This window comes from Camelus ferus, chromosome 7 (assembly GCF_009834535.1).
Source record: "Camelus ferus isolate YT-003-E chromosome 7, BCGSAC_Cfer_1.0, whole genome shotgun sequence".
NCBI lineage: Eukaryota > Metazoa > Chordata > Mammalia > Artiodactyla > Camelidae > Camelus > Camelus ferus.
In genome coordinates, this window is record NC_045702.1 from 22,696,842 (window position 1) to 22,724,278 (window position 27,437).

The 27,437-nt window shown below is 36.0% G+C and overlaps 1 protein-coding gene across 3 annotated transcripts in view; it reads left to right on the forward strand.

Moving 5' to 3' along the window:
- GRM8 (glutamate metabotropic receptor 8) overlaps positions 1-27,437 on the forward strand; it is a 677,086-nt gene that overhangs the window by 411,633 nt on the left and 238,016 nt on the right. For all 3 annotated transcript variants that reach the window (XM_032483576.1, XM_032483575.1, XM_032483577.1), the window contains exon 7: positions 7,726-7,926. In XM_032483576.1, coding sequence (XP_032339467.1) covers positions 7,726-7,926 — 201 coding nt within the window. The remainder of the gene's footprint in view (positions 1-7,725; positions 7,927-27,437) is intronic.

The window sequence follows — 27,437 nt, forward strand, 5'->3', positions numbered from 1 at the left end:
GCCTCTGCTGCCCCTCAACAGTGCTCCCTGAGGGAACTCAGGATAGGAAAGAACAAGACACTGGCCCTAGATAGCTAGGTGCTTATCAAAGGAATGATTTCAGTGAGCCCAGACTGTTGCTCCTTTCCATACATAGAAAAGTGCTAAATTCCTTATCTTGAGATATCTGGTTTTCTTTTATTAACAATAATCTTTTTATGTTCTGACTCCCTGGCATCTGTTGCCAAAACTCCTATATATTCTGGCTCCTCCCTTGCCTCTTTGGAGGAGTCCCTCAGAGAGATCTGAGAGGCTACCTCCTGGGCTCAAGTCCTCAGAAATTCTACCAAATAAAACATAACTCTCAACTTTAAGGTTGTGGATGTTTTTTCAGTTGACAGATCTAAATCAAAAGACGACTGGAAACTTTTCTGCTTTGTGAGGAACCAGATTCCATACATAGCTCAAGTCTAAGAATAATGACAATGTAGGGACTCGGTGGCTGGTCAGGCCATTCAAGGTGGCTGTTCTCTTGCTCTCTGTACATCCCCTGCTCTACCAGTTCCTTCTTCACTCCATGACTATCCAATCCTCATAATTATGGGGCTTAATTAGTAACTGCCTGCGTGCTTGCCCCCAACCCCATCTGCTGGTTTCCCTGGTAAATGATGAACCAACCTGATGTCAATTCCCCCTGTAAATGGTAGCTTCCTTCTCCCCCAAGTAGGAAACATTGCGGCCATGTCCTGACTGCTGTAAATGGTGGAGAGTAACTCTAGGACATTTTGCTTAAGATCCACTGTCCAATAAACCATCAATGTCTCTGTTGCTATTTCTGGACTCTTTCTTCAGTCTCAGGACTGGGCAACTACAGGGCTTGTAGGCCTGGGCGTGCAGCCCAATACTCAGTTAATCAGTCTGAGCATGCAGGAAGAAACATCCAGGCTGAAATTCAGTATTTTATTTTTTGTTAGTGCAGAATTCCAGGTCTCCATGGTTGCCCAGTTACTGGGTGCTCCAGACTGTTTTGGAGACTTGACTTGAGTGGTATTTTTCAGTCATACCCTAATACAATCTTCAAGTCATCTTAGAAAGTGTAAGAAGGAAACAGGAATAAGGGAACATGCCCTAGAATCCAGAATTTTAGAACTGAGAGACCCAGATTGATCATCTTGTTTACTCCTCCAGTTTCTACTGAGAAGTCAATAAATACCAGAGGGATCATGACTTGACCAAGGACACAAAGTCATTTGGTCACTGTTATAACTAGAACACAAGTCTTTGACTTCTTAAGCCATTGTTCTTTAGGCAGCACAGCATAAGGTGCTTCACTCCAAGGCAGCATAAATCATTGCAGTGTTACAAGTAAATGATCAACCGCATCACTATTGCATGATTACTCTAAACATCTGGACCTTTATTCTGTAAGAAATTCAACATCTTTATATAAAGTCCAGAATATATTAAAGGATGTAATCAACACTACAGAATCTTAAAAATCAGTCCTTTTAACTGTCATAATTGGAAACTTATTGTTCATTTGATCTTCCAAATTCTGTCAATGGGGCCAATATTCTACTACCTAGCCTCAAAACCCTTTAGATGTTGGCTGCCTCCAACTCTTACTTTCATATTTAATCACATGTCCAAATACCATCAGTTTGACATCTGAAATATATTTTCTCTCATTCTTTTTCTTCTTTTCTGTTTCAGCCTATTTCTGCCCTGCCTCCCAACTTGGATCTCTACCTTCAACTTATGTTTGTTTCAATTTGCTTTACACATCACTCCCAGAAATAATTTTAAATTCCAGTCTTGGTTCTCCGTTTCCAATTGAACAATATTCAGTATTTAAACCTAGCATTTAAGATGCTCTTTGATCTGATCTGAGCTGCTAAATTGAAAAAAAAAAACCCATTATTCAATATCACTACTGCAGCCTAACTTGAGTTGGCATCTTACCTGAAGCTTGGAGGCTGAGAAGGAGACATCTGTGAAGGTGTGAAGAAAGTTACAGAGTGAACATCTAAGTGAAGTCTTGTGGTTTGAGGATCTCAGGTTATATTCGAGGACCTGATGGTGGAGCAGAGAGAAGTAGGGGTGCTACCAGCAGATGAGGCTGGAGTGATGGGGACTCCATCATGGAGGTCCCTGTGGGCAACTTTCCCAGTTGAAGGCCCAGGCTTAGTTACTGAGGCTCAAGAAAGTGTCCCAGGCCTTTTGAGTTGAGCAGCTGGGACTTGCAACCAGCTCTGCCTGACTAGGCAGTCCTCTTTCTCCTCTGCCAGCTGCCTCTTAGTCAGTTTGTCTTTCTGCCTTACTGCAGGTGCATGTCTTCATCCCTCTGTGGCTCGGGAGGTGCATGTATTTTCTTTGTGTATCTTAGTCGATATTTCTGTGTAGTTGAACGTGTTAATGTTTCTTTCCCATCCTTCTCCTATAGTGTCCTCGAAACCCAAACAGTTTAAATTCACCATAAGTTGACGTGTGTTTGCTCACTTGAAAGCGATTACTTTTTAGGGTGCAATGCAGTTCTTGGCATGACTCTCCCTGGGTTAAGAGTTGCCTACTTTGCAGTTACTACATAGGTGTGCAGTCTTGGGAAAGCATGACACAGAGTGTGACAGTCTCATCTCTGGTGTACCAAGTAGTGGAGCAAAAGGGGTTCTTGCGGAATTCAGAATAAATCTTAAATTTGGTTCTATATGCATAAATGTGTTTATTCATATCAGCTCGCCAATTCTTCTTCCTCCCCACAGCAACTACAAGAAAATGATTTAATTATTTTAAATAGTTGCTGCATACTTAAGAAAAAGTCAGAGAGGAGCTAAATAAAGAAATGCTTCTTAACCTACAAATTTAGTGTGGAATTATTTCTAATACATGCTAAGACTGTAGTAAAAAAAAATTCAACCAATCGGATGTTTGCTTTTTTGGGAATGAAAGGACTAATATGACTTACATTTTTATTTCCACTGAATTGACCAACTGTTTGCTAGATCACTACTACATTAACATTAAGAGCTGTATAATAATTCCAGGAAAAGGAAAATAGACCCTAACATCTCAGTTTGTAAAACTAAACTGTCTCCTGAGAAATTCTTAGAAAGCAAAGCTCAACAACTATGTGTCAGTCAACAAATTTAAAATTCATGTCAGGCTCATCTCAGGAACTCACATTATAAGGTATATAGCACTTTGCAAACTTGAGCAGATCTGCCTTTTTCCTAAGAGGGAACAAAACTCAAAAGGATGCACTTTGATGTGCAAAAAACCTTAACGGAGGCCCATGTGGTATTCCTGGACCAATAAGAATTTACCTTGTGTTCCAAGGATGTGAGATACTGTCAGAGTTTTAGATTTCATTAATGAAAACATAAAACAATCTTGCTATACATTTTATAAGGCTGACTTCATCTCCCATCACACAAACACTTCGCTATATGTTGTTAATTTTAAGCTGTACACTAAAACACATCACAACTTTACCATCAGTGTTTTAAATGGATAGCTGGCATACAGCCTTTGACAATATTTAGCACTTTATAACAACACATTAATGCTAACTTTAGAAACTATAGCATAATGAAATTTAACAGCCAATTAAGTTGAGGAGTTACTGTCAGCTTCCCCAATTCCACTTTTAGATGAAAGACAGAAGCAAATACAGGAAGTAGGGGGCAAACTCTGGCTCCTGTAAAATCTGAAGGGTTGTGAGCTTGAAGTGTTAGGGAATAGAAAAACACATTATCTAAACAGTCAGAAAAGAAATCAGGTGATTTCTTTTTAAATTTAGAAATGGTAACCGTGTTCAGTCTTTCTGTTTAACACTACGTTCATACATTGATTTCTGAAAAAGTCTCACTTGAGTCATGTGGCAACAGCCCCTAGACAACCTTCTGAATGTTTACTTTAAAAGAAAAAAAAAAAGCAAAGTTGGATGTATTTAATCTTCACTCAAGCTAATTGGAGTTTATAACTAGTCAAGGAAATAAATAGTTTGACTAGTGAAAATTTAGATGTTTTCCTTTACTGAGATGCTGTGGTCTTTGAGAAGTAATATAAACTCATTATATATGAAGTTGAAAAATATTGGAGGGGGGAAATCCAAGGAAGAGTATGTCTATTCAGTTGGGGTATCTATATTAAAATATATTAGGAAAGTGTTGTATATAACTTTATCTCAATTATTGAATGCTCAGAAATAGCTTTATAGATTGATAGGAGGTTGCAGTAGCATTAAAATAAAATTCTAATGTATTAAGTCCAGAACATCTGGGTGCAGAGCAAATTTTAAAATATAAAATATTCATACACAGCTAGCTCTTCCATATATCACGTGGATTGTGGAAAATTTCCAAATTCCTTAATGTTCTCATTGTCATTACTTTCTTTGAATCAATTTTGCCTTTGGCATTTTCTGCCAATTTAGTGCCTGCTCACCACAGTTTACCCTGTAGTAATGTAGACATAGAAATCTTTTTTTCTTTAAAATTCATAAAAGAAAACAAAATCAGATAAATAAATAGTAATGCTCACATAAAAGATGCCAGCGCTTGCGTGCGTGCATGCGTGCGTGCAGCGGAGAGGTTTACCGAGCAGCAATGCAAACTTCATAACCTGGAATGTGAGTGCTATAGACAGACTGTGTTCCCCCAAATTCTTGTGTTGAAACCCTATCCCCTAATGTGATGGTATTTGGAGGCGGACCTTTGGGAGGTGATTAGAATTAGATACCGTCATGAGGGTAGGGCCCTCGTGAATGGCATTAGTGCCCTTCGAAGAGTCACGGGAGAGCTTGCTTCCTCTCTGCTCTCTGCCATAAGTAAACGGCCGCCTGAAATGCCAGAAGAGAGCCTTCATCAGAACCCAGCCAGGCTGGCATCCTGAGCCAGGACTTGCAGGCTCAGAGCTGTGAGAAATAAAATTCCTCTTGTTTACAAGCCACTCAGTCCATGATAATTTATCATAGCAGCCCAACAGTTAGACACCTGTGATCTGAAATTACAAATTATTCATGCCCTCAAGTTGGGAGATTCTGATTCAGTAAGTCTGGAGTGGCGCTGAGGAATCTACACGTAAGAAGATAACCAAGATGGGGGCACCTGCTCTGGGATGCCTTGTCTTCACTGTCAATCATCAAGTTTAATGATGGGAAATCAATGAAACACAAGGTCTCTTTACAGACCTAGGGATCTACCCTATTTCAGTCCCATATTACTAAATTTCCCTCGTCACGTGCCTCTTTCTTCATAAGCAGCCATGCTGGTCTGCCCAGGACTGTCCAGGTTTTGATCCTACGTCCTGAGAAACTACTCGGTCCCGGAACAACAAGTGACTTGTCATCAGATCAGGTCTTTAAAGAAATAACTGAATCTTTGTGGTTGCTATGATCATTCTTCAATATTTATTCATAAATTGCTTATTTCATGGTTAAAACTGTGGGAGAGGAATTTTAGAAGCTGAAAGGGCTATGTTCCCAGGTCACTTGACGATATTCTGGACATAAGCGGTATTATCCTAGGACCTAGGAGACGAGGTGCCCCACAGAGACAGGGAGAGGACAGAACCTCCACAGCAACACTAATCTTAGCTTAGATCATGCAGTGAAGGCAGGTTGAAGGAGACAATGTACCTTTTGGCGCCTTGAAGAGGCTCTTTGTTAGATCTGCCCTCTCTCCTTGTGCTCCCAAACCTGCAAAACTTCCTCAGTAGGAAGTTTTAGGAAAATCATAATATAATTTCCTACAATGATAGCCTGGTTTTGGATCTGATGAGTTTGATACGGAGGCAAACTTTATAGAAATGTTGTAGGCAATTGAACATGTGGGCTGGAAGTTAGGTGACAGGAAAGTTCTAGCATACTAATTTTCCAGGAAGCTAGATTCCACAGTGAATTAAATTGATTACTGTGAGTCGATCTAATGTTTTGGATTCTGTAACCAACATTTTGGATTTCACTTTATATTTCTAGACCATAGAAGTAGTAAGAGTTGGATGCATTTAGAATGAATGGATTCTGAGATTGGAGGGAAAAAAGAGGACTCAATCTTGGGGAATGGAAAGTTGAGCCATCAGAAAGTCTGAAAAGGCATGTAGAAAGGGAGGAGCCGAATTCAGCATCATGACAGACTTCAGGGGGAAGAGCAATGACCCACAGCATTGAAAGGACCTGAGTGTAACAAGTGATCGAGACCAGAGGAAAACTTGTTCAATGATTGTATGAATAAAAATGAATGAGTTGACCACTACATCTGTCTAGAAGAAAGTCACTGGTTTTATCAGTGTAAAAACCCAAATATTAAAAAAAAAATTTACTTCATCTGTCTAAATTTAGAGGAAATATGCTTATGTGTGAAGAAAGGAGTATTTGTTGAACGTAAAGACTGATTATCAAAGTTCACTAACTGACATTTATGGGAAAATTTAAAGTGCTTGCTTTTGATCTCTCCAAGTATTACTGGATGTATAAGGTTTAGGGGGATGTGGAAGTGAAGAGAGATCCCTTTTTGTCCCTTTAATGAGCGCTCAGTGTCCTTTCTATAGTTTTTTTCTTGAGTGCCCAACATTCTTGCCATCTACCACATTTCCTTGGGGATTGAGAGAATATTGGATTTTGAATCTGAGACCTGGGAATGGTTCCTGTATCTGCTCTATGTGTCCTAAGGGGAATTTCGCCTCTTCAGTCTGTCTCCTTATCTTCAAAACAAGGATGTTGTATTATAACTAATTCTACATCATCTGATTTTAACATCAAGTTTATCTTCCATTTTTCATTGTATGCTTCTGTTGCATATTAAATGATAAAACACCAAGCTAAAGGTAATCTCCAATGCCAGTTCTTATCCTCAAATACACCTAAAAAGAGGTAGAGTTATTCTGAATAGAATTCCTTTCAAGAGCTCTATATCTTTTATCTAACGTACAGCAAGGTGACTATAGTTAACTAATACAGTATTGTATACTTGAAAGTTTTCAAGAGATTAGATCTTAAAAGTTCTCAGCACAAGGAAAAAAGGCAACTATGTGAGGTGGACGTGTTATCTAACCTTATTTTGGTAATCATTTCACAATATATATGTACATTAAATTATCACATTGTATTTCTTAAACTTACACAATGTTATATGTCAATTATATATCAATAAACTGAAAAAATTTTAAAATAAAAACAAATAAAAAGTTGAGTTCAAGAGGAAAATTAATTGAATGATTCTTCTAAAGATAAGCAGTTTCACTTAAGGAAATATTGTGATTTAGTAGTTACAAAAAAAGCTCCCAAACTGAACACATTACAGAACAAGAACAGACCTGGGGCGGGAGTGGGGTGGAGAGATCTCACTATGGGCCACTAATTAAACGATGCTCTGGGAGCTGAAGTGGATGAAAGAACAACAGTCTGCACATTTTACTTAAAAGATCAAGTCACTACCAAACTGCTAGGTAATTACTAGAACGTATAGTATAATAGGACTCAATAAGGTGGAAAGAAAGATAATGAAACTCTACATCTCTTATTTATTTTATATATTTTGGTTGCTAATGAAATAGTTTCTGTTCTTTCCAAATAAAAAAATTTAATACCCAGTTTAAAAACCTGGCTTAGTAAGGATAGGACTAAGATAATCAGGAGTACAATCAAATATTTCTGTTGCATTATGTGTGCCTCAAGTGATGAAAACAGCCCTCGTGCCATCTCGTAGTGGAATCTAACCCCAGCTGATGCTTTGGCTTTTTATTTTGCAGGGCTGGAGCGAATTGCACGGGATTCATCTTATGAACAAGAAGGAAAGGTCCAGTTTGTGATTGATGCCGTGTATTCCATGGCTTATGCTCTGCACAATATGCACAAAGATCTCTGCCCTGGATACATTGGCCTTTGCCCACGAATGAGTACCATTGATGGGAAAGAACTTCTCGGTTATATTCGAGCTGTGAATTTCAATGGTAAGTCAAAACTTTTTTTTTTTTTTGGTATCTACATACTTCAGAAGTGACAGGGTGTTTTTATTGTTTTTTCTTCTTTTTCTCCCTATATATAGAATCTACTCAAGCAGAGTAGAAAGCACAGGATTAGAAGCGGTTCCCCTTTTAATCAGAAGTGTGAGTTTTTCCACCTGCTTTTAAATCTCAAACATATTTTTTTTTTGTGCTACCATTAAGCTGCTCCTGGAAGAAGCAGAAGTTAAAAATAAGCCTCTATCAATCAAAATATCACTATTTCAGAAATAACTTAGGAGGCTCATTTGGCACCACTGACAACAGATTAGATTTCTTTGAAAATGTTTTGTTCATGCCATTATTAGAGAAGGAATTGCAGACATTTTGTTGTGAACCCGATTTAAACATGTTAAACAGTGAGATGATGTGAGGAAGGGGGGTGAATTGAAACTGCTATATATTCACATTCTAAGAGTGCTGTGTTAAGCTTCTGCGTCTTCTTTTTCCTTGTATTTCTTTCAATGATTTGGTCAATTTGAAGCAACGAGCTGCGTCGTGTAAGATAGAACTACACACAGGGCAGCATAGATGGGATTTGGCTACTGCAGAAGCAGAAAGGCTGCTTCTGTAAGTGTCACAAGAAATTGATACAGAATATGCTGGATTCATAGTGTTCAGCAGAGAATAGCCAAACTGCCTGTCTCAAGTGATGGAACTATTGAATGCTATTCTTTCATGAAAGTTGTAATGGTTGTTGCCCATGACTTTGACCATTATTTCAACTGAAATGACAGAATGCTCTGAGCTGTCTAATTCTTTCTGTTTGGCTGTAATCCACACAGTGGACAAGCCTCCGAGCCACGCGCAGCACTGCACTGTCCATCATAATACACTCCAGTGACCTCAGCTGCCAGCCTTTCTCAAAAAAGCACAAGGTCATCTTCAATTTAGAATTCAAGTGGAAACTTCTTCTTTTGCTTTGTTCAGGCAACATGAGACACAATTTGGTTTACATTCAACACAAAGCATCCTCTTTTTCAGCAGAATTTGGTGACACATTACATAACACTGAGCCTTTTGTTAAGAATATAAATAGAAAGGGGAATTTGAAAATAATTTTCTTATAATTATTAAATGGAGCAAAAGAGGAGTGTTACAAAAGAGGGGGCTATTTATCCTAATGTGAGGTGGGGAACACTTTACTTATCCAGATTGCTAAGAGGTGTGATGAGGAATGCAAATGAATATATTTTTTCCATAACTGAAGCTGTTCTCTAGAAGACAGGGAAATCTTTTAAAGACACATTGGATTCAACTATTTTAAAGGTGAATTACTATATTTCTCCTATCTTAACCATAGATAAAAACCTAACCCTTCCTTGATGACTTTAATGATTATACCATATTGTAAAATAATGATGCTATTAAAGACTATTAAAATGTCTTGATGTTTAAGGATTATTAAGACAATTTGCCTCTAGACTCCAATAATTTCTGAGCTCTTCTGTCCACCTTTTATAGTTTTTTCCCCTTCTACATCATCAGACTGCTATTGTTGTAGTAGTTCTAGGAACTGGTCCCTTCCATAATTTGCTTCTTTCAATCCACTATGGACACAGAAACAGACATAAAACTTCATAAATTTAGTCAAGAGATATTTATTGGGTACATAGAATGTGTTAAGCATCATGATAGATGCTAAAGATACACTACAGGTAAAAACAGTCAAAACAAGACATGAGAGATAGAGTTTCTTGGGGAACTTAGTAATCAAATAAGCACACAAAGGTATAATTACATAATCTGCAGTGAGCACTAAAGGAAGAGTTGTGCTGGACTAAGAGTTTATAAGAGGGAAACATGCCCCTCTAGCTAGGGCGTTAGGGACAGCTGAGATCTGGAGATGAGTGTCAGAGATAAGGGTAAAGCAGTAGACCGGACCAGATGGGCCATGAGAGGTCTCACAAGTCATCCTTAAGATTTATCCTTAATCTTGAAAGCAATAGGAACCTGCTGAAACATAACAGAGCTGTGTCTGATACAAGAGTGTACTCCAGATGAGAATCATGTAACATACATGAATTTTAGTGTATGAACCTAAAAGAGACTCTCTGAGCTCCTTGGAACTGTGTTTTGCTAATGGCTTGAAACTTGCCTGTGTTCCAATAGCTGGTAATAATAATAATAATAGGGTAAAAGACCTGAGTGTAACCAAATGATCATGAAATATATCATTTGATTTGCAGTGACTTTCAGTATGTTTATCAATTTTTAAAATTTCATTATTGGCTTATCTATTAGCATTCATTCATTATTGATACCTTGCCTGTTTCTGATAAAAAGACGCATAGGGCTATTCAAATAGAAGCGCGGCATCTAAACTATTGAAGGAAGAAGAAACAAATTTGGTCACCGGAATGAAGGACTACGTTAAGTTCTGAGCCTCCCAAACAGCCAAAATGCAAAGGGACATTCAGTGGAATAGATAAGTTTCATTACATGACAGAAGCAAGCCTACCTATTTTTCAGGAGAGAATGAATTTTCTTAGAAATTATTTCTAAGAGAAAAGTATCATACAAGACTTTGACAGCCTAATAAGCAATGTTATTTAACAAAACTTTACTTGGGGAGCCAGAGGGAAACAAAGACCTGCCTTTTAGGATTGCTTTTATTGCTACCATTTGAACAAAATGCTATTTCCATAAATTTTTTAAGTGCCAAGATTTATCAGAAGAAACACATAAAATAAAGAAGAGGAGTTCAGATTTTTCGGGTACTTAAGCAGCAATGTCAATTCCTTACTCTGCTCTGGTCTATAGGCAATAAAATATTAATCCTGTACATCATGTATAGAATCAGAGATTTTCCTGTTGCCATGAGAACCTTATTCATCATAAAGAAAACGTGTTGCATAGAATTCAAGAGATATCTCCTTACTTCTCTGTAGTTGAGCAGGGTAGGCACAGCAGCATACTAATTAGGGTTCTTTGTAGGTAACAGAAACCAACTGAAGCTTGCTTAAGCTAAAAGGAAGAATTTATGAGGGTGTGTCAAGAAACCCCGTGGCAGAATGTAGAGGGGTCTAAGGAAAGAACTGGCTATAAGTACTAAAACTTCCAGAAATCCAAACATCTGTCTGTCTGCTTTGTTTGATTCTCCTTATATTGGTTTTCTAAGTCCTCAGGGTAGGGAGCCGAAAGCCATCTACATTTCTAGAATTTAGCTACTCTTTATTTAGGACACATGCCGAGATTAACATATATATTTTTAAGTCCCAATTCTAACTTCTTCAGAAACTTGGATCTTATTAGTGGAACTTAGGTTGGACGTCAGACTTGTTCCAAATCATCAGTGACAAGAAGCAAGCAGTACAAAATGAGTTGTCCTGGATGCTCCCTGTGGCTGAAAGGGACATTTAGGAAGTCTCTATAAGTGACTTAGGGGGACAGTTTAAAGTGAGAAGAGAGGTGAAAACCGGCGAGGGGTGATGCTGTGGTCTCTGAATCCCTTTGCTTCTCTTGGTGAGTGAGCTTTGGTTGGGCTAGCGAAGACACAGTTAAGAATCACATAGAATCTGTGAGAATCTGAGAGAGGAATCAGTTTTGGAATTACTTAATGCAAACCTTCATGTTGTGACTGAATTCCCTGAATGAAGCAGTTTGTCTAAACTCACACTGAGATAGTGGTCTAACCGTTTCAATGCTCAGTATTCTAAGGAACATATGTAAACACTTTCCTGATCACAGAGGCTGACATAGAGATGGAATTTATCAGCACTTTCTTTTCTTTAGAAACCTTGTTGATTTTAGGGACTTACTGCAAATTTTCCAAATATACAATTGTGAGAGTCTCTGAATACTGTAGTCTGATTTTGAAGCAGATTTCCTTGTGTAAAATACCTTTAAGCTATGGGAAAGGAGTATCACTTAATATTAAGAAATGTACTACAAACACACTAATAGGTCAAATAAGACAATGATAAATATAAGATTCTGTAAAGCCATTGGATTAAAATACAATTCTCATTTCTGTTACAAGTACAAAAACATAAATAAACAAACTGGAAATGGAATAAATGTTTAACATGATAAAGCACAGCTCTCAGCCTATAATCAATTATATATTTATAGTTATTCCTCTTACAGAGATGGATTAGTCCTATTAGCACTATTATTAATATTCTACAAGATTTAACCAATGTGTTAAAGCATGAAACAGAAATTACAGAGACTACTCCTAGAAACGGAGAAGTACTATTATGATTATTTTTAAATGACTTGATCTCAAGACAATAAATTGAAAAACATATTAGATGTACTTACTTCAGGAAGATGATGAAACAGAAAATTAATATTAAAACATTAAGAACTTTCATACATACTAGTAAGAAATCATTGACTAATATATGGGAAATGAAACTGTTTTCTTTGCAAAAAATATTTAAAATGTCTTGGAATAAAGTGAACCCCCAAAAAAGGAAAGACTTATATGAAGACAATTTTACTGAGAGATATTGCTTGTTTGTAGACAGAAAAACTATATATAGGGAAAATGTTAATCTTTTCTGAATAAGTCTGTATTCAGGCGTTGTATAATTCCAACCAAAATGACAAAGGATTATTTTCTAGACTTTGAAATAATATTTTACATTTTAGCTGTGAGAAAAAATGAGTAAAAATAGCTAAAATGATTTTGAAGAAAAAAATTAATCCTACCAACCATTTAATATTTAAGCATAATGTTAAGCTACAATAAGCAATCCAGTATAGAGTTAGTACCAGGCTAGACATATGATAAATGGAACCAGATATAAATAGCCAGAAGCATATAATAATGATAAATGGATAAATAGATAAAGCAGTTTATCCAGGTATATGTACGTACATACGTATGAACTTATGATGAGATAAAGGTGAGTTAGAACTCAGTGGGAAAGGACATTTTATTGATTATCAATTTACAGTAAAATCAATTATGATTTTGATTATGATTTCTCCATATAAGAGAGTATTATCCATTTGGAATTTATTTCAGAGTAGGGTGAAAAGGAGAAGCAAAAGAACAAAGGAAGACAGTACAGAAGATATAAGACAATTCAGATTTGAATGGAGAAGCTTAAAATCAGTCAAAGGAATTACAGTGAGAAAACAGACCCATTTGATTTAGTAAAATGTAACACTTTTGAATATTAAAAATTGCCATAAGCACAGTTTTAAATGGAAGATAAAGTAGGAGATACATTTGGGTTGTTGTGTCAAAGGATAATATCTAAATATTTTAAAAAGCCAGCTAAATTGATACAAATTATGATATCTCCAAGAGATCAATTGGCAAAATTTGTAAATGTTAATAAAAATGTGAAAAACATGTTAAGCCTCACAAAGACAGTCCATTTAATCAACAGTGAAAGACTGTTTTCCTCCTACTGAATTTACAAAGACTTAAAAAGTTATGATAGTAATTATTAAAAGGTAATTATACTGATTTTTCCATATATGCTTGGTGAGAGTGGCTGTTGGTGAAATATTTTTGGAGTGAATTTGCTTAGTGTATATCATTATTTTTAGGAATGTAGTCTAAAGAAAAGTATTTGAAATAATTGTATTTACAAAGTTTTATTGCAAAATTAAGAAAGCAGAATAACAGTTTTGCTCTTTTTTGTTGTTGTCCTGATTTAATAGCCACCAACAATATGTTGTATTGTGGCATCATATTTTGGATGCATCTTGGAATCCTAGGCTTTTATCCTAGCTCGGCCTCTATTTTCCTCTGGATTGTGGGACCTTCTTGGGTCTTTTAGATGGGAGGATTATCCTAAAGTGAACTAACCTCTGAGGTCCCTTCGGCTCTGTATTCTTTACAGATTCTTTTAAAGATAAAGATGTATTTTTAAAACATAGATCAGTGTTCTTACTGTTGCTATTTTTTAGTTGTTTATTTTAATTTTTTTATGAATCATTCCTTTAGCCCACATACATTTTATTGGGAATCCTACAACATATCCAATAAAAGGGCTCTCTGCTAGGCATCAAGAATACAAAGATTGAGAAAACGTGGTCCTATGAATTTTCAAATATCATAGCTGAACAGAGGAGAGACACAAACATGTTACCAACAGTAACTCAATTTGATAAGTGATACAGAGGCATGTGCGTGTACAAACACAACATAAGGCTGAGATTAGGAAACTACATAAAGGGGGCTTAAAGAATACAACACAGAGAGCAGATGACATCTGATTTAAATAACAGATGGAAAATTCCTTAGGTGGACAAGGTGGGAAAAGGTATTCACAGAAGACAAAGCAGCTTAATAGTAGTCAGATGACAGGGAAGGATATGCATTCTGAGAAAGTGGGCAGCCTCAGCATTAAGAATTCAAGTCAGTGACATGGGAGCAGCCTGGAGGTGAGACTGGCAACATGAACTTGAACTTGGTTAGAAATCCCTGCCAAACTCTGATGTTTGAACTTGACACAGCAGGCAAGAGGGAAGCTTTCTGAGCAGGACAGTGAAGGGCTAGGATTTGCGTTTTTAGGGAAATCACTGTGGCAGCAATTTGTAGACTAGAGGAAGAGATTGAAGACAGGGATGACAATTGAAGAGATGGGTCCAATCATCTCCACAAGAGAAGAGGGCCTGAAATGGGAAAATGAAAGTACAAATAGGAGGTAAAGAAGTGAAAGAGGGAGGCAGGGGCAAAGAATCATTTGAGAGCTGCCTCTGTTCTAGGCACTATGCTTTGAGTGGACGCCAGGCTTTGAGAAATATCGTAACTTTTCCAAACGGTCTTTCTGTAACTGTGACAACTTCATTACTAGAGCTAATTCAGTATTTTAGTATATGTACCATTGATGAAATTGGCTTGACACTACTTTATGCTTTATCTACCTTTATAAGTAGAAAATTAGATGCAAAATATCAATATATGGAAAAACTGACATAAAATGTCAACTCTAGAAGTTCTGATGCATAATTTCCTTGCGATAGACATTACTTATTTAGTAAATAGAGATGAGGCAAAGTCGACTTGATAAAGTGACCATCTGTTAACTTTAAATATAAATATCCTTTTTGATAATTCCCTTATTTGAAATAAAATAGAGAAAATCATTAATAATTTGGAAGTATATTATATAATTTATTTTTGAAGATAAAAGTTTGCAGGTCGTGAAGTAACTCCTGGAAGTATTTATACATTTTCTAAAAAGTGAATGGCCTATGTAGTGATATTGAGTATATAGAGATAAATAAATAGGCTGATTTGAAAATAGGTAATTTTTCAGTTTCTGATTAAGGAAACTTCAGGATGGCTATAAAGTATGAATCCAATGAATTAAGCCACCATGAAATTTAGCAGAAATCTGCTTTTGTTTTCTAACGGAGTAAGAAGATAAACTGTGAGGGTGTTTTTAAGTCTAATTTCTTTTATAGTCATGAAGAGCAAGGACTCTCATTTCCTCCCTTAATATAGGAAGACTTACATGTGGGCCAAGGTGGAGCCAGTGTTGAAGAAAGGCTTCAGGCAAATCAGTGGAGTTGCCTCAGTTTTTCCTTGGATCCTACCCCACTTCACCCACTGCACTGGGTTTCTTTTACTCCTTTATTCTTGTCATCCATGAACTTCATCATGTGCCAACAATTTGAGATAAATAATAAGCAAATCGCAGAAACAGATGAGGTGCCATGGCTTCAGTCTCTGGTTAAGTGATGGCTCTGGGTCTAAACGGGGATGCAGCAGTGAGCCTTGAATGAAGGACGGGGCAGGGATGAAGGAGCAGAGAGGATCTACGGTGGTGGGGAGTTTCTGAAGTTTACGTTTAGTGGTTTGTATTTATCAGAATGATCAGAAGCACAGGCTTTCTACTCAAAGAGTTTGAATCCAGTTTCAGCACTCACTACTTTGTGATCTTGGTCAAGTAACAAAACCTCTTTCCATCTTTGTTTCCTTGTCTATAACATGGAGATGTTAATAATATATATACATTATTCCGGAGATTAAGCCCCTGTGAGTTTCTTCTTTTGCAAATATTTTCTCCCACTCCGTAGGTTGTGTTTTTGTTTGGCTTACGGTTTCCTTTGCTGTGCAAAAGCTTGTAAGTTTAATTAGGTCCCATTTGTTTATTTTTGCTTTTATTTCTGTTGCTTGGGTAGACTGCCCTAGGAGAACATTGCTGAGATTTATGTTGGATAATGTTTTGCCTATGTTTTCTTCTAAGAGGTTTAAAGTGTCTTGTCTTACGTTTAAGTCTTTAGTATATATACTTCAGAGTTCCTGTGAAATGTAAATATAAGGTGAGACTATACAGAAAGTGCTTAATAAACATATTATGTGTGGAGAGTATTTTATCAATAGACAATGAAGTTATTGCTTGGATCATCTCATAAGGCAGATGAGATGGGTGGGATGGGACAGGGGGCTTGCGAATCTTTAGAAAGAGCAGAGTTAAATGGCACTACGTACAAGGATCACTAGTAGGAATGAAAACAAGGCACAAGTTGGAAAGGATGCTTCTGCCATGGAAACAATCAACAAGGTTTTTCCGGCGGTGTCAGCTTCTTAGAAAAAGGAGCAGAAGCGTGAATGTTTTCGCAACCTGCTCAAAGTACATACTGAAATGGGCATCTGAAGAGTGTGGGTAGATCAAATGGGGCTTATTCTCTCGTTGTTTCTTCTGTTTCCTTCAGGCTTATGTACTTTTTAAATGAAGGAAAGTATTTAATAAAATAGCTCCCATGTTATTAGGGGTAATTATTTTCTAGTGATATTTCACTTCAGAAAGACTCTACCTGAACATTATAATGGAGACTTGATTATTTTTCTCTTTAAGGTTATTAACTTATAATTACATTAAAGTGTAATCAAGAAGTTAGTTTGAAAATGAAGGCTAAGAATGAGATAATTCTTTTTAATTCAGGTGCCTAATTGTTAGACTTTGGGGATTTTGGTTTTCTCAGTCTTTTGAATGTGTTCAAAAGTTATGACTATAAGACAACTTTTCTTCTGAACCATATAAATACCTTTGTCTGTAGCCAAGCTAAGGGAACCATTATCAAATTTTAATTTTTTTAACAGACTTAAGGAGCATACGTTTATGGCATTTATTTGTATATGTTGTATACATTCATTAACATTTATTGAATGTCTATTGTGTGCCTAAATGGTGCTATTTATATTTTGTCTCTCTTCCAATTCTTACTTCTCCTTTTTCTGACTTCATATGCCTTTATATCTTCAGCTTCTTTCCCTCTCCTTTTGTCCTCTTTTCTTGCCCAGTAGTTCTCCATCTGCTTTAGTGATCATTCAGTAACCAAGATAGAAGTCAGTGGGCTTAAGAGTATGAGCTTTCAAATTGAGACAAAGATGAACTAAAATTCTAGCTCTCACACTTAGGTTATAAGACCTTGGATAAATCACTTAAATTTTGGAAACCTCTCTGTTCTCATCTTTGGATGGGAATAATAATCATACCTACCTTGTAGTGTTATTGGGAGCATTTAATGAGATAATTCATGCTTAAGGGCTTAGCATAGCTCCTTAAGGGCTTGGCACATAGCGAGTAATCAACAAATAGTAACTATTGTTTACCCCTCTGTCCATGACAAGAATATATCTTCTATATATGTTTATGGGATTTCAAACATACACACATATATACCCCTCCAAATACACACCCATTCACACACATTCCCCTACACACCTTAGATTTCAAAGCATCTAATAAATCTCTTATAATCAGTAATATTGTGTTATCTGAAGTTAATTGATTTCTTATCTCTTCAAGGCTTAATTTATCTGTTCTCAAGGATTTGAATAGGCTTTTCAGTTCATTTTTTCTCTCTTCTGAACCCTTCATTTTTTATTAGCACCTTGGGGTGAGATACAGGGAATACAAGGACATAAAGCCCATGCTAATCCATTTTGCCTTGAGTAAAATGACCTGATAGGTAAAGAGGTGGAGGCTGTTGCTTGCAATAGAGTTCAGGGAGTGTGTACTGGAATACAGTACACCTTCTATGTTAAGAAACTCACAGGAAACTCACTTAGACATAGGCTATTAAAGAGACATCATGACCTGTGCAAAGAATTTAGCTGGAGGTCATTTGTCACACCCAGTCAGCTATAGAAAGCTCTAGTACTGATATACAACATGCCCACAGAACAGACAAGAGTGGACTCCACATGTTAGAATTAGTTAAAAGCCATAAACCCTGTCATTTAAAAAAAGTAATTCAAATAAAAATGACAATACACATTTAGGCAGCTAAAAGTTAGGATGCGGTACAAGTCTCCCAGAAAGATATTTATGAATTCCTACTTTACTCTTAATCCTGCTTAAGAAAGCTCTAACTTTCCCCAGATCTTATGTTTTTCTTTCTGGCTGTCTAGATGTCCCTGTGATTTATATTAGGTGATGAGTTACACTGAGAAACTCTAAGCTGTTTAACAATACATCCAGAAGGCTGTTCCTCCCAGCTCCTTTAAGCTCTCTTACCTTCCCTTCTCATTCTTCTCTATCCTTATATAAGCCATAGGCTTATGTAAAAATTTACATACTCTCATCTCAATCCCCTCTTTGCTTCAATCAAAACAATGACATGAAGAACCATGTTTACTGCTTTTTTTTTTACTTTCAAAAAGGATATCATATATACAGAAAAGTGCAATAAGTCTACAGCTCCATGAATGTTTACAAACTGAAAACACCTAAAGTGGTATCCAGAAGAGCCAATCAAAGCCCCAGATCCCCAGCTGACACCTCAAGAGCTTCCTGTGCTCTTGCAGTCATTGCAAATCTCTCTAGGAAGTCACTGTTCTGATTCTGAACAGCACAGGCCAGGGTTTGCTGGCTCTTGTGCTCGTATGAATGAAGTGACATAATCTGTACTCTGTAATGCCTGGCTTCACTTCACTGTAATTTTTGGTAAAGAGGAAATAAAGCACATTGCCACCATTCTCTCTCTCTATTGACATCAGATTCAATTCTTTAATTTACTTTGTCACATACTAGGAATTTAATTTTTTAAGCCTAATGGATTATTTTATGAAATAATAACATTTAATATCATTAATGAGGTTTAACTTCTATGAAAAATTAAAATTTTAATACAATACCTATAATTTTCTAGTGGTAAAGAAAATACTACTTTCAAGAATCTTTTTATCTTGGTCATGTTCCCATCATTTAAAAAAAATAGACTTTTTTTTTTCAGAGCAGTTTTAGGTTCACAGCAAAGTTGAGTGGAAAGTACAGAGTTCCCATATATTCCCTGGCCCCACACACATAGCCTCTCTCACTATCAACATCCTAAACAAGAGGGGTACATTTGTTCCAGTCGATTAACCTGCATTGACACATCATTATCATCTGAAGTCCATAGTTTACACTAGGGTTCATTCTTGATGTGCATTCTATGCATTTTGACAAATGTATAGTTATAGTATTTCACCTTCCAGGAAAACAGCGTTTTCATAACTGTTTTGCTTTTAATCAGCATCATGAAAAAACACTCCTTAGTTGCCCAGTTTCATCAGTCTCAATCCTAGGCACTAAAAAGAAGGAAATTACACTCTTCCAGCTAGTGCTCTAGGATAATTTGCAAATATCCAAACCATCAATGTAGGACTTAGCAAAAGGATTTAATATGTAATCCTTTTATTCAACCAGGAAAGAAAACACATTTGCTTTCCTTACTTAGCTATTAAAGACAACATGTCAGAGTTGTCACAAATTCTGGAATCAATAAATTCTAGAGTGCTAAGAGGCATTTGAGAAAACTGCAGTTTTCTTGATGGCATGTTGCACCTTTTTCCAGAACTAAGTGCTCTCTGATTTTTCTATCCCCATGTTTATTGCCCTCTGTATATTAAAAAAAAAAAAGCTTCAGACTGACATTTCAGGACTTTTTTTCCAGGTAGTATTTAAATTAAAATTAGTTAGGTATATTTTTCTGATTCTACTAGATTTGCTCTAACCCAAACCAAAACAAGAACTGACTTTTTTTTATACACAGAAACTAGTTTGGGGTTAGGGAAGAGGATGGCATTTTCCCACTGTTAAAGACTGTAATTAACTAGTAGTTTTGGGTGAGAAAGTTTTTCTTCTTAAACATGGTCTCTCTACATGGGCACAAACTATCAGATATTATTTGAAAATGAGATTTTTTTCAGTGTTTGCATAAAATTTTCTTTTTATAACCTTTACAGGTGTGCTTCATCAGTTTGAACCATCTCAGCCTTTAGAGTGGGCTGTGGATACAAAATTTAAATGATACTACTTTGGACAATTATATGCTAATATATGAATAAACAAATACCATTTCATGTTGGACTTTTTTTTTCTTTTTAGCATTACTTGAAGTCATCTTTTGGCTTTTGAGCGTGATAGCAATCTGCTTCACTGGTATTGAAGCAGAAAATAACCAGTCCATAAATTTTCTGGCAGCCGCCACACACAAAATGTTTATGAAAATAAAATAACATACTTAACAGACTCAAGGATGGTTTCAGCTGAACAGCATTAAGTCCTGCAAGAGCTCTAACTAGAAAGTGAATTTCTAATTCCAAGAGCTTTTAAGTTCATGATGGAGTGTGTATATGTATGTGCAGGCATGTATAGGTATACACACACACACACACACACACACACACACACACACACACACACCTCTCTCTTTCTATAGAAATAGAGGAACTGATATGATGGAAAGAAAGGGTATGTTTCCTTGCCAATGTAAAATGATAGTAAAAGGATATGATGGAAAGAAAGGATGTTTCTTTGCCAATGTCAAGGTAAAGTTTCTAACTTCATGGGGATTGAGTAAGAGTAGAATTTTTGAATTACTTTGTATCTTTGAACAGGGACTTGGATAAACCAAGTGACATCTGAGCTGTGTTATCTTTGGCTGACATTTATAGAAAAAGTTTCCAGAGCCAGTTCATTACCTTTATTATTATTTTTTTAATCTTAAGAATTGACAGCAATAAGAATAAAAAATGTACAGAGTACTGTGACCAGCATCCATCTTCTTTACTACATTTTTAGAACATCATAATTTAGGCATGATGTGGTTGCAGATAAGTGTCATGTGCTATTTTAAAATCTTGGTGATCTTCTGCAGATTTTATATCTTCCATTCAGAAAAGCCCAGATGTGAGTTTAGGTGATCTGTGGTTCCATTTGATAGCACCAAGGATTATGCTTGGAGAGTCAACCTAACATAAAAAATTAACCCTGTGCATTTCAAGAGTCCTTTGAAATAACAATACCTGACTAACCTATCCATCATAGAATTAGTAATAAAATGTTAAATGCCATGTCATTATCCAGCGACAGTTCTCTAAGGTTTTAAATACTTCTTCTGTGGATAAGGGGATATGATTACTTAATCACTGTGATTAAAAAAAAAAAGACTTTTCATAGTTTCCTGGCAAAGACATTGATGTCACAAATACAGATAATTCTAGGGTGAGTTCAGATTACTCTAAATGTAGAGTAGGAAGGGTCAAATAAAATTAGCTATATGCTGTTTAGGGAAAAAAAATAATTGCTGAAAACTTTGTGTATTCTTTTCTGTTCTCATCATAGATTTTGAATTGTCAGAATCCTATCAATATTTGAGGTGAAAAATAATCTTATTTGGGATTTATATTCAAACAAATGTGTATGTGTAAAGATGAGAAACCCCTGATAACCGTTCATTCTCCAGGCTTTCTTATTTTGTATCTCAGTAAAAGATTTCTTTTGATGGTAAATTTTAAATGTATCCATATTAAGTCTTTTTAATGCTAATTACCTTGAATCTCACCATATTGCAATAATAATCCCAGGCATCTTAATACTTTTCATTTTAAAGTACTTTCTCATATATTCTCTCATTAGCCCTAACAGTTGTGTATGGGAGGGCAAGTATATGTGTTAGGTAGTTTAGATAGAAATGAACACTGGGCAGGGAGAGAGAATTATTAATTCACTAATAAAATTTTGCTTATCATGCTTAAAAAAAAATGTGAAAGATAGTGCACTCCTGAGAATTGGGAGCGGGCCAATCCAAGAGAAGAAAAATGGCGCCACTCTCTCCTTCCTCCTGTTTTTATATCCTGGTTTTGTAACTGATTGATTAATTGATTGATTGACTGGTTAACTGACTGATTCGCTGCGCTCTGGTTAATTGACAGCCCAGGTTCCCTGCGCTCTGGTTAACTGACAGCCCAGTTTCCTTGTGTTCTGGGTTGTTCCTTTTCCCCTCCTCTCCCCCTGACCAGCGCTCATTTCTATCTAAACTACCTAACACGTGAATGTTATTGTGCCATTTGACAACAGAGATGTATAAACAGAGATGTTAAGTCATATATTCAAGACTCCCAGATACTAAATCAAGAATTGGGACTAGACCCAGAATTTTCAACTCTGTGTTTCGTGCTCCAAGTAGCAAAGCAGCTGCTGAGATAGGATATTGCTCTGAAGGCAGCCTATTAAAATTGCCAATAAGTCTCCATTCATTCATTCAAGTTATTCACTCAACAGATGATGAAATGCCTGCTATGTACTAGCCTCTATTAGGGGCTGGACCAGCAGGGGTGAGCAAAAGATAGTCCCTGCCCTCAGGAGGACACAGTTTAGTAGGGCAAGCAGTCAGTTAACAAACAACTACAAAATGTGAAGTATTTCAAGTCTAAAATAGAGACTGTGGTGGGGGGTGGAGGGTAATGCTGTAGGGAAGATGGTGAAATCATCACTGTATTTAAACCTGAAACCTGGATTTTGAGAAGGATGAGAGCCTAGGAAAAAACTGGTAATAAAGCCTAAAGACAGAAGAGATTTGTGTAACTATCTTCTCTTCTGTCTAAATTCTTCTCTTCTGTCTCTGGAGTCGCAGACCTTTTTACTGAAAAGTACGCTACTTTCTAAAATTTTCAAAATGGCACGTTGTCTTGTAAACACTTTGTAGAAACCCATGGAAGCCCATGTAGCGCTTCTTCTAGGGTTTATGGTGCAGGCGAGGCCTCCACAGGATCCCGCACCACTCCCTGCTGTAGTTGGGAAGTACTGCTTTTGAAAGTGTTTTCTTTGAAGTTCACGCTGTGAACAAGATGCTGCTGAACACTGAAGAAATATTTTGTCTTGCAAATATTTCCCAGATTACAATAGCAGCAGTGTGGAAGTATAGCACAGCAAACTACATCAGATAAAAAGTTGCCATGTTTTAATTTTCACGGAGATTTTAACAACAGCTATGGGCTTAGAAGGACAGAAAATGCTCTCTACTCTGTAACATCGAGTGCCCACGAATGCGCAGAGGAGAAAGAGGTTGTTTTGCATGGGTCAGATTTGAGGTTTGACCACTAGGCTCCTGGGAACAGTGATCTTCTGGCTAAAAATGGATAAACAGGGCTATTGCTTGAGGCTTCCCTGCAGGAACAGCAGCAGTGAGGTGTGGGGATGCTCTCTGCAAACAGTCCAGGCCACCTAGCTCTTGTACTACGGAAGTGCTTTCTCACATGGGGCCGCTGTGCAAAGATCACTGTCCTAGTCTGAGAAGGCCTGGCGCTTGTTGGCTTAGTTCAATTCAAAGTTGGGCCCCATTAGTGTAACTGGTTTATTTTCTTACCTAACACAGACACAAAAAGACCTCCATATTATCTTCAGTTTTTCCACCGTGGAGTTTGAGGTCAAAGTCCCAGCTAATAATAAAATCTCATCTCATCTCATCTAATCATGAAGTGCTTTCATTTGCTTTCTTTATGTGCATGCTTCCTTGGAGTCCTCTGTAGAAGGATTGGTTAAACCAAGCCAGGACTTGGGTATTCCCAGTGTAACTCTCTAAATAATACATTCAATCTAAGTCCTTTAAAGTATCCCCAATTAAATATAAAATATAAAATCAATCAAAGTACATACACACATGCATAATGCAAACACATATATGATATAGAAGATTGTTATAGGTATAAGAAATAGCGTCCTAAAACATAATCTTTATACTTCTCCATTATAAAGTAAGCAAGAAAATTAAGAATGCAATAATAACAACAAAAAATTTAAAAGGAATACAAAACTGAGAAGCAGAGGACAACTTTCCTCTAAGTTTTGAAATTAGACTTGAGTACAATTCCTGCATTTGCAATCCCAGTTTGGCACTTTATTCAATCACATTGGTTTCATTTCTTTTCTTTTTTACTGGAATTTCTAATGGAAAATATGAGGCTGATACAAGTGCTAACGTTAACTGAGTCCTTATGATACTCCAGGCATATGTCCAAGCGTTGTTTGTGTAGTATCTCACCTAGTCCTCAAAGCAATCTGATGAAGTAGGAACAGTTTTTATCCTGTTCCTGCAGATGAGGAAACTGAAGCGCATAATTACCTAGTCAAGTGGTGGGGTCAGGGATCGAGCCCTTACAGCCTTGGCTCCGAGTTGCACTCCTGATTATTATGATGGTTATGGTAATTACTACGTTAATTAAGGCATACCACCTCTACTGATAACTGCTATTGCAGAAGCAGGGGAAAACTTGTTAGTGAAAAAAAAACACCTTTCTAAAAGAGAAAACAAAGAAACTTTATAATTTGATAGAACACTAGGACTCAAGGAGTCAGATCAGTTCTCTGTGACTATACAGATAACGTGAAACAAAGTGAAAATAGCAACTGGGCAGCAAAAGCCAAAAGAAAGCTGTTTCTAAGAGTTGGAAGACAATGACTAAAACAAAAATGAAGTAAAGGTAAATGTTCTGAGAGCTCATTACATATATGAGTCTTGGATATTAACATCACTGGGCTTCTTGAGGCTCAGGAGTGGGCATTAAGATTCCTTCCAGCCCAGTAACTTTTATTCAATGAGCTTCATTGATGTAAAATATACATATAATAAAACCGACTCATTTTAAGTGTATAATTTGATGTTTTCTTACAAATATACACAATTGTATAACCACCAGTGCAATCACAGTATGGAACATTTCATCACCCCAAATGTTTCTTCCTGCCTCTTTTCAGCCAGTTCCCTCCCCCACAAAACCATTCCCAGGAAAGCAGTGATCTACTTTCTGTCAGTATAGTTTTGCTCTCTTAAAATTAATATGAATAGAATCATACATTTTGCAATTTGTGTCTGTTTTTTTCTACTTGGCGTAAAACTTTCGAAATTTACCCATGTTGTATTTATCGTAGTTCACTGCCTTTTTTTTCATGAATAAATCACAATTTGTTTAGTCATTCACCGGTGGATGGAACTTGGATTATTTTCAACTTTTTCCATTATGAATAGTATATGATATTTGTGTTATACAAATATTTTCTCTTTTTATTTTCATAACGGTGTTGTTTGACATTTTTAATTTTGATGAAGGCCAACCTATCAACTTTTTCTTTTATGAATCTTACTTTTTCTGTCCTAGCTAAGAAGTTTGTGTCTAACTCATGATTACAAAAATTTTCTCTTGGAAGTATTATAATTTTACCTCTTATGTTTAAGTGTATGACCAATAGAAATTCAATTTTTGAATATGGTATAAAATAAGGGCTGGTTTCATCTTAAAAAAATATGGATAGCCAATTGTTTCACTACCACCTTTTGAAAAAACTACACATATCCCATTTCAAACATTTATCCTTTAGCTCAAAATCATTAAAACACATGCATGGGTCCATTTCTTGAATCGTTATCTTATTCTATAAATTTATATGTTTATGCTAATACAACACTGTCTTGATTACTGTAGCTTTATATTAGGTCTTGAAAAAAGGTAGTTAAAATTTTCTTTGTTTTTACTTTTAAAAATTGCTTTTCTAGTCTGTCTTTTGCATCTATTTATCAGTTCTAGAAACTATTTTTCAATCTCTAAAAAAAAAAGCCTTCTCTTATTTTAATTGAAATTGCATTGAATTTATAGATCAATATGGAGACAACTGACATTTTAACAACACTGAGTCTTCTCATCTATGAACTTGGTGTATCTGTCCAATTATTTAGATATTTTATTTTATTTTTTTTATGTTTCTAGCCTTGTACTTTTATTTATTTATTTAATTTTTTAAAACTTTTTTTATTGAGTTACATTTTACAATATTGTGTCAAATTCCAATGTAGAGTACAATTTTTCAGTTATACATGAACATACATACATTCATTGTCACATTTTTTTTCCGCTGTAAGCTAGATATTTTATAATTTCTCTCTAACAATTTTTGTAGTTTTCAGTGTAAAGCTGTTGCACACATTTTGCACGTTTTGTTAAATTTACTTATTATTATCTCATACGTTAGTCTTGTAAGTGCAATTATTTTAAAGTTTCTATTCTAAATTATTGCCAGTAAAAAGTTGATTTTTATATGTTCACTTTTTATGAAGCAACCTTTATTAACTCATATGTTAGCTTTTTTTTGTAGGTTCCTCATGCTTTTCTACGTAAACAATGATGTTGTCTACAAATAGTCTGACTTCTTTCTTTCCATTACATATGCTATCTAGTTCTTATTCCTGCTTTGTAGGACCAGCTAGGACCTTCAGTACAATGTTGAATAAACATGGTAAAAGCGAGCATCCTTGTTTTTTTTCCTATCTTAGAAAGAATTCCATCATTTACCATTTAGCATGATGTACCAACCTAGACAAATATAGAAAATGAGTGGTATAAACTAGCTGCAGAAAAGTATAATATGATACAATAAAATATTATAAAATATAACGTATAAACATTAACATACATTATAAATTTTGTAGATACAAATGTATATAAAATGAGTAAAAACATCCATAGGAATGGTAGACACCTCGGGTAGTGGTAATCTCTGGGGAGCAAGGAGGAGAGGGAGACGGACTGGGAAAAGTTCATAATTCTCCAGTTGTATTTGTGTGGTTTTATTACTTGAAACAAAACTGAAGGAAAGAGAAAAGAACAAGTAGTATTTTACACAAATGAAGGAAATAAGAAGAACTTCATAGGTCCTTTTTTGTTTTCAAGTTCAAATGCTCTTTTCCTCAGTTTTTTCTTTTTTTCTTTTTTAACTTTTTTTTATTGAGTTATAGTCATTTTACAATGTTGTGTCAAATTCCAGTGTAGAGCACAATTTTTCAGTTATACATGAACATACATATATTCATTGTCACATTTTTTTTGCTGTGAGCTACCACAAGATCTTGTATGTATTTCCCTGTTCTATACAGTATAATCCTGTTTATCTGTTCTACATTTTGAAATCCCAGTCTGTCCCTTCCCACACCCCTACCTTGGCAACCACAAGTTTGTATTCTATGTCTATGAGTCTGTTTCTATTTTATATTTATGTTTTTGGTTTTTTTTTTTTTTTTTTTTTTTTTAGATTCCACATATGAGCGATCTCATATGGTATTTTTCTTTCTCTTTCTGGCTTACTTCACTTAGAATGACATTCTCCAGGAGCATCCATGTTGCTGCAAATGGCATTATGTTGTCAGTTTTTATGGCTGAATAATATTCCATTGTATAAAGATACCACATCTTCTTTATCCAGTCATCTGGTTTTTTTTTAAAT